This window comes from Penaeus monodon, chromosome 8 (assembly GCF_015228065.2).
Source record: "Penaeus monodon isolate SGIC_2016 chromosome 8, NSTDA_Pmon_1, whole genome shotgun sequence".
In the NCBI taxonomy this organism is placed as follows: domain Eukaryota; kingdom Metazoa; phylum Arthropoda; class Malacostraca; order Decapoda; family Penaeidae; genus Penaeus; species Penaeus monodon.
Genome location: NC_051393.1, coordinates 8,164,596 through 8,173,756, shown reverse-complemented (window position 1 = coordinate 8,173,756; position 9,161 = coordinate 8,164,596). Strand labels below are relative to the sequence as shown.

General features: G+C 33.5%; 1 protein-coding gene across 3 annotated transcripts in view; it reads left to right on the top strand.

Moving 5' to 3' along the window:
- The window catches only part of LOC119576108 (tripartite motif-containing protein 3-like), a 108,466-nt gene extending 104,205 nt beyond the window's left edge, over positions 1-4,261 (top strand). For all 3 annotated transcript variants that reach the window (XM_037923660.1, XM_037923658.1, XM_037923661.1), the window contains 6 exons: positions 195-338; positions 451-551; positions 779-942; positions 1,468-1,679; positions 2,337-2,477; positions 2,619-4,261. In XM_037923660.1, coding sequence (XP_037779588.1) covers positions 195-338; positions 451-551; positions 779-942; positions 1,468-1,679; positions 2,337-2,477; positions 2,619-2,771 — 915 coding nt within the window. In that variant the 3' untranslated portion in view covers positions 2,772-4,261. The remainder of the gene's footprint in view (positions 1-194; positions 339-450; positions 552-778; positions 943-1,467; positions 1,680-2,336; positions 2,478-2,618) is intronic.
- The last annotated feature ends 4,900 nt before the right edge of the window (positions 4,262-9,161 follow it).

The window sequence follows — 9,161 nt, the reverse complement described above, 5'->3', positions numbered from 1 at the left end:
ATTATTTTAGATTTTTTAAATGATAATGGTATATAGTTAATTATAATAGATATTGTACACATCTTAATCTTAAGTTTGATTATGTTTTATTTGTTGCTTTATTTTAGAATGGTTATCTTATTTGAAGGTTAAATTATTTCATGTAATTCTGGTGTTTATATATAACAGTGTATTAAACTGCTATCTTTCATCAGGTAACTTCACGCACCTCCAGAACTTCACGCCGACCTCTCTCTCACCGCTCATCTTGTTCACGAAGGACAAACCCCATTGAAGATGACATGCTGCTCAGAGTAGGAAGGAGGGGAAGAAATAGGGGAGAATTTGTTAATCCACAGGTATGTAAAACTAGGATAAAATTTTGCTAAAAAAATGTTTAACACTGAACATTATGTACTGTATACCATGGCTTTTGCACAGATGTTTTTATTCTCTCATTCTTTTTTCCAGGGTATTACATACAATTCTATCAAAGATGGTCGCATTGCTGTTGCTGACTCAAATAACCAGTGCATTCAGGTGTTTACCTTAAGTGGAGAATGCAAGTTAAGGTAATGGTTATTCTTTTATAAAGTCTATGTAGAGGATTTAATAATGATATCTGTATATATATCCCACTTGGTCATCATTATTTTTTAATGTTGTTTTTTCCTCCTACACTGTAATAAATTGAATAAATGTTATATTGCTTTTGAGAATAACGCAGTGTCTATACTAGATGAAGCTTTATGTTGTTCAAGTAAAGACTAACAACTTATGACTCAACATCCCACCAAAGATTTGGAGTTCGTGGTAGAAGCACAGGTCAGCTGCAGAGACCAACAGGAGTAGCAGCTTTACCAAATGGCAATTATGTTGTGGCAGATTATGAAAACAAATGGGTTTCGATTTTTGAACCCTCTGGAAAATATGTCAGCCGTATTGGTAATGGGAAGCTTCTTGGTAAGTTACTGTATTTATCATGTGTATTGATGTATTTAATTTTAGCTTCAATTTTTTTATTATATATTTTCATGTTTGATGTACAAATAGCTGAATTTTTAATCAAGGACAGTTTGTGCAGGCTTGAAATTTATTAATTTTCTCTATAAAGTCTGTTTATGAAGGTTTATAGTTCTTTGTAATATATATGACAAGTTTGTTTAGACAATTGCTTCTAATGTAATGCATCACAACAAATAAAGAGAAGCATGTGTTTGAAATGCAGATGGACCATTAAAGTGTTATACTGTTTTCCCTTTTATCAATCACTTTTTGACATTTTGCTATCATTAGGTACTGTAGTAAAAATCCATTAGGCTCTGACAAGTCAGAAATTTAGCACCAAATTCCAAACACAAGAACCCTTTGTTTTTCTAGCTTTTTAAAATCCAGTGGGAGAGTAAAGGTGCTACAAAAAGGCTAAATATAAAGGTTTCCTTCTCACATATAGTGAAGACTCTACAATATCATTATTACTACTTGCAGGGCCAAAAGGAGTCTGCGTTGACAACAATGGACACATTATTGTTGTAGACAACAAGGCATCTTGTGTCTGTGTGTTCCAACAGTCTGGTAAATTACTCACTAAATTTGGAAACCGTGGGACTGATGAGTTTCAGTTTGCTGGACCACACTTTGCAGCAGTTAATAGCAAGGGACAGATTGTGATTACAGACTTCCACAATCATTGTGTTAAGGTAAGACTGCATAGTAAATATATATAGTAAATATATGCAGGGTTATATTCCAGTTTTCTTTCGAATCTTTGCACCCAACTGAAACTTCTTGTAACATGTTACTTAATGTTTCCATTTATTTTACTTTGATGTTAGTATAAAATGATGAGAAGACTGAGGACCTTAATTCTGTTCTTTATATTTGCAGGTACTCTATTACCTGAAGTTGATTGTAGTTTAATGGACTACTATATTTCATTCCTTTTTATAAGCATATTCAGATTTTTAAAGCAATATATGACAGATTATCAAAGATTATTTTTAAAGTTATATTTTTAGCTTCATTTAAAATTCTCACTGGAAATAGGTAATTGAAAGTGAACTATGGTAACAACTTTACACCTTAAATTATGAAAATGCATTGTCACTCTTACTCTGGTCTTCTATTCATTGGAGCTCATAGAGCAATAAAATGATAACCTTACCTGACTCTATAAGACTGAGAACAATGGTCTGCAGAATGCCTGCCTCTGCTGTTGAGATCAATCAATGCAAGAGAAAATTGGCAAAGGGTACACTTTAAAAAAATGTTCCTGTAGTTGCAAGCAGGATGTATGGCATATACACACCTTTGCATTTTTTTATTTATATCAACTTCTTTATTTGTTTCTTTATCAGGTATTTGACAGTGATGGTGACTTTTTATTCACCTTTGGGACCAGTGGTGAAGGCAATGGGCAGTTCAATGCTCCAACTGGCATTGCTGTAGATTCCAATGACAACATTATTGTAGCTGACTGGGGAAATTCAAGGATCCAGGTTAGTTACCAGTATTATTTGGGGCATCTGAAATACAGATTTGTGAATGTAGCAGAAAGCAAGTGTTGCAGTCAAAATTATTTTCACTACATAAATAATCAGTACACTTCTAATTTTAAACTTATATATATTACTTTTCAGGTATTTGATTCCCAAGGATCGTTTCTGTCCTATGTAAACACACTGGCTGACCCACTCTACGGCCCTCAAGGAATGACCCTCACTCCAGATGGCCATATCTTTGTGGCTGATTCTGGAAACCACTGCTTCAAAGTATACAAATATCTCCAGTAAACACAGATCTTTTATAATTAGGGTGATCACTTCATTCCTGAGTTGTTTTGAGTGTTACTGTTGTGAATCCTGTGAATAAGTTTGAATGTTAATTTTTCAGTTTTTGTGACAAACAGTTTGACATTTTTTTATTTTGGTGTAATGTCTGAGATTAAATTCCAAGCAGAAAACACATATACAGTCAAAATGAAGATTAAATATGGGCAAAGGGAACTGAATCAAATATAAATGATTATAAGTAGATTCAACATTCCTTATATTATTTTTGTATTGTTACCTTAGGGTTTAATACTTGAAGAGCACTAGAAAATAATATCACTAACCCATCATTGTGTATAGGTTAAAGATAGACCTTTTTTCACATATTGTGCATATTGATTCAAAGTATCACATCCTTAAACACATCTGATTAGTGTTTTGTATGGTTCCTTTTCAAGATAACTTAGTTTTCAGTAGAATGTGTGGGGTGATCAGCACAAGATCTTCATATTTCCAAAAAAGGCTGTGGTGCTAAAGTTCCAGAAAGCTTCTGGATTGATGAACTTCATAATACACAAACCTTATTGTTAGGTATCATAGACTATGTAATGTTCATTTCATGTCCAAGTTGTAAAAGATATTAATTCGGCTTCCACTATTGAATATATGGTATATATAACAGTTAACTGGACCAGTCTTTCATGCAATAAATCTGCAATACACATAACTGTGGAGGTATGAATAGGGGTATGCAGAACAATCATCCAAACAGACCTATGTACTGAAATCATGATATCAGATTATTTGACAGTTATTGAATTCTTTTTTATATATCTTAGTAATTATCAATAGGATATTAAAACCCTGATTCATATATGAAAGGGCCAACACCCCATTTACATCTTTTGATAAAGACTGTAATGAATATTTTTATTAATATGAAGATGGATATGTTATTTCTGATATAATGACCAAAATTTATTTTTTAACAATATATAACTTAAAAGATAGTTTACAGCAATTATTCTTGTTTTAAACATCTGGCTACTTGCAAGAGATACATGCAATGATCTATGTTCATTTTACTGTTTGATAAGTGTTCTCTAATATAAACTTTGTTGGCTTTTTATCATGTAAGTTAAATATAACCTAAAACGTGTGTTTCAATTGTCAAATTATGAATGCTAATGTAATAAGCTTCATTAACAGTCATTGTATGACCATTTCAGTATAAGTGGAAATGACCATAATTCTGACTATGACGTCCCCAGGAAGACAACTTGTATAATAGTAGTTGCTTTGTGTGATCTCTGTAAGTCTGCAAGCTAGACTAAGATGTGTATGAATACTAGTCTGATATGTATAGATTTGTATATATAATGTCATTATGATACACGTTTATTAGAAAACATTTACAGCTTATATGTTTATTCATAACATTATATAATGCAGTTTATTTGCTTTCAAAAATCTGTGTTGCCAAGAATCACAATAAAGTTTTGCTGGAGGAATCCCTTCTTATTTTCCTTTTTTTACGCTGACCCAACATTCTGGAGTAGTATTTGACAAACAGCCATGATAAGGTTCAGTCCAGAAGTCCATTGTATATGCATATTGGGGTATTTTAGATTAAGTAATACATTAGATTAAATTGGCTACAGTGAATTGGTATCGGGGAAATGTCATGAGATGTACAGTGTAGGTAAGGTAATGAGACATACTTTACAGGAAAAGTAATATTTACCAGTATTGAGACACTAAGCAGAAAATATCGAGACAGTCCTTAGTAGGAAAACACGATCCTCAGTACAGTTGTTCCCTAGCTTCTCTGTCAGCTTGAGAAAACAGATGTTATATGAAGTTCACTCAGTAGGGATTCTAAGAATCTTATTTAGTAAAATGTAAGCAAATGTAACAACATATTTTCTTATTTATATTCATATACTGAATTTTTTCTACCACGCCAATACCCAAGGTCATTAGGGGCGTATTCAAAATATAGCGGCGGTGGTCTATCACAAAATCTGGATAAGGAAGTTTTTTACTTCATAAGGTGATGTTTGTGGATTCCAGAATGGTTAATTGTTAAAACAAATAAGTGTGCTAGACATAGAAAGTCATGTAGCATTATGATAAAGTATTGTAGCAAAAGGGTAAAAATGGGTTGACATTTAGGATAAGTGGACAGAAGAAGGGGTTAAAGAAGAGAAGGAACAAGAATGGGGGGGAAGAAAAGACTATGCAAAATTATTTGAGGCGAGTGGTGAGGTCCAAGGTAGGGGTGATCCCCAACATTCGGCCTCAGTCTCCATCTCCACAACAACAACGAGCAAGGCATTGCAGGGATATATTTTCTTATGTAAATTATATTTTGTATTAGAAGACAAATATTTACACCATTATTGCATTTCTGATATCGACTTTCATATTCAGTTTTAGTATAAAAATAGTCTTAGTATATATTTTTCACTGCTGTAATTACACATTAAACTTTATCTTGACATTCAACACCTGTTCAGGTTTTATACCACGAAAGAACCAACTTATGACTTATGAAAAAAATCTTATTTTGAGTACTGAAAATTATTACTAACATTATTTTTTAGAATTGTGTTTACAGCTTGATCATCTTGATGAAATACTTGTTACTAATTTTGCAAACAATTTTATTGTTTAAGAAGTAGCTGCTTATGTTAATGTTAAATTCAATTTACTTTCTAAGTACTATACTTACCCTCCTTAAAACCTATAATTACGTTTTAATTGTTATGTTGTGGTAGACCACCCCTCACGCCGGGATGACGTCCTGTCACGTTATGGTAGATTACCCCTCACGCCGTGATGGCGTCTTTGCGTCCTGTCCTACGCTTTCAAACCTGTTCTAGCCTTGTGAGCTTATTTTGCCCTGGCTGCATTCGTTACGGGAAAATATACTCTCAAAAGTAGGTTTAAAGCCTCTTCTTAGCCACATTAGTTAAGAAATCACTTTTGCTGCATCCAAGAGCATAGTATTATAATTTAGTTTCCTTCCTTATTACCAAAACATGGTCAGTATATCTAAACACTGGATCCATAATGAGACAAAACGTGCCGATAAGTTTAAAATAGATGAAGATAAAGGTATAAAGGAGCTCAAGACGCAGGTGTCCAACATCCTGCAAGGAGATTTGTACAAATGAAATAACTGTGATGTATATGTAAACTACTGGTATACCTTCACCATCAAGAGAGTCAGAGTTTAATGCAATATCAGGCATTGGAAAATATGAAAGTATTTAACATTACCTTTTATGAACCATTAAGTAATGGACCGTGGTTAGGCTCGACACCGACCTCTATCACCTCAATACAATTGATATACTCCTCTGTATAACCGGCGCTGGGTAAGTATATTTACATGACGTATGCAAATAAAAAATATAGATATCCCCACGATGTATACAAAACACCTATGAAGAGGATATCTCCATGATGTATACAATACTTTGATCGGGAACTTTTTTTAACCTTTCAGTAGGGTAGCTTAACTGGTACTCAAAAATTGCATATGCTGTGGTTCATTGCATCTACTTTTAAGGGAAATAACACAAATTTGGATAAAAATAATAAAAATCCTCCTTTAGGGCAGTGTAACATATTCATTAGCAATTATATCGGTTAAGATTTACATTAAATTGTAACATGGATTCTCCCTTGTTTGTTCAATCCTATAGTTATAGGGTTTGGCACTGGATGCTGCAGTAAGACCCTTTGCTTTCTGGTATAACCAAAGAATACAATTTTCCCCCCTGAAAGTTGGTAACACGAAAGAGTGGATGGGGATCATGAAGCAACACCCAAAGCTCAGAGGCAGCCAGCATGACCCGAGAACAAGAATTTAGAGGGTGCGTAGAAACCTTCTTTGACCTCTGGTTTAAAAACCGTGGCAGAGAAAAAGTTTGGCCCAGTGATCACAACTGTCTAAAATATATTCAAGCTTTAAGCAACACAAGCAATTAAACAAAATGGATAAATAACGGCAGCAGAATGTATTGAAATAACGAGCAACGTGACAAACTGAGAACCCACTTTTCCACCTCTTCTATTTTTTCAGTAATACACCATCAGCTTTTTCGCTACTGATATGTGGATTATAGTTACGAACTATTTGCTGAGTTTGGCTGAGAAATTAATCTTTTCAGATTATTTATAAGAACTCATTCACAGTGTTCCATAGATCAGACAGATTATCAAAATTAGGCCTTTTACGGATTGCCATATATGAATTGTCACTTATCAAAAACAATTATATTCGTTTTATATCATATGGCGGGGCACCCTGAACCATGGTTCGACCATCCTCTGTTTTAGTGGTTCGGGGTGCTACCAATCCGCCATTTTATAAAAGACGTTTATTTGTTGCCTCCATCTGAATTAAATCGTAATACTACCATTATTGATTAGCCAGAGGTCAACGCTATCAGTTGCAAAAATGATATTAAAACTTTTGCAGTATTTCATGAACTAGAAAAGTCAAAGCTCACTGTTGGGAATTTACATAATAGACCAGTGTGAATATGCCTGGCTGCTTAACAGCGTTCCATAAGCATGGTTGGTACTCTCTAGACTAACCACTAGGAGCTAATACACTAGAGACATCTATGAAAAATAAACACAGTTAAGGCAGGTAAACCCATGGTTTAATGTGTCCCTATGATCAAGCTGCCCCATTCTCCCCCACTACATCTGTGAAAAGAGTATTTCTCACATGTAAACAACTACACCTGTGAAAAAGATATATATATATATATATATATATATATATATATATATATATATATATATATATATATATATATATATTTTTTTTTTTTTTTTTTTTTTTTTTTTTTTTTTTTTTTTTTTCGAGTTATACAGTGACACCTGTGAAGAGGATATTTTCTCGTAGTATAGGGGAGAATGGGTCACCATGAATTTTATTTCTCTTTCATCTACACGCTGAAAAAAGAATAAAGAAAAAAAAAACAGACTACCTTGGAATAACAAACACATAAAAATGAATATTAAACTATAAATATCTAAAAAATAAAAATTCAGGTGCACGTTCAACCACAGTCTTTAACCTTCTTAATTGTATTCAATTCTCATAGATGTCTCTGGTGTACTAGCCCCTGGTGGCTAGTAACCAGTTTAGAAAGTATCAACCATGCTTATGGAAAGCTGTTAGGTAGCTAGACAATGTCCCACTTCTGTGTTATCCAATAAATAACAACAGACAGTTAATTACGTTTTATTTTTATTTATATATGTAAAGGTATGCAGCGTTTGGCCACAAGCAGTGATGAGGCATCGATACACAGAGTTGTCTAAGGCGATACCGATACATCGATACTTGCAAATTGGCTAAAGCGGTTTCAGTAGTATATCGATTCTTTGTTGATGGTTAAAGCGATATCGATACCAATACCTGTATCGCCTTTACATGATTGTCAGATGTCCCAACTGATATTTAAGCATTTCATCTGGGTGTTTGAAGCACTGCAGTCAATGACTGTAGCAGGAGTATTTTACAAATTTGTGTATCATGCTTGGATAATTTGATGAAATATAGATCACCATTAATTTAACAATAATGATAATAATAATAATAATAATAATAATAATAGTAATAATGTTAATAATAATAATAATAATAATAATAATAATAATAATAATAATAATAATATTGATAATAATAATGATGATGATGATGATAATGATAAAAATAATAATAATAATAATGATAATAATAATAAAACACTAGTGACTTTTACACAACAAAAACAACTATCGCACTTGCGACTGACAGGTGCGTTCATGGCACTCATTACATAATTTACGAGTATTTAAAGGCTATAGGAGTCCACCGTATATAAAACAACCCACTGCCTTGTGGCATCGTTATTATATAACTATTTTATAAGGCCGAGTGGTTAGAGCATCAGACTCAAGACTGCCGCGACGGCAATCTGAGTTCGAGGCACGTTGTTCCCTTGGGCAAGGAACTTCACCTCGATTGCCTACCTAGCCACTGGGTGGGCAAGCCAGCCCAAGTCAGTGCTGGTCCCAAGCCCGGATGAAATAGAGAATGATTACCTAAAAGGTAACTTCGGCACTCTCCGTGGAAAGGAACTGGGGACCCTACCACGTACTCACTCCAAGATCACCACAACATGAAAACTACAATTAAGTATCATGCTGAGACCACGGCCGCTCAAACATGAGCCTACCTTTAAAAAAGAGAATATATATATATATATATATATATATATATATATGTATATATATATATATATATATATATATATACAACACACACACACACACACACACACACACACACACACACACACACACACACACACACAATATATATATATATATATATATATA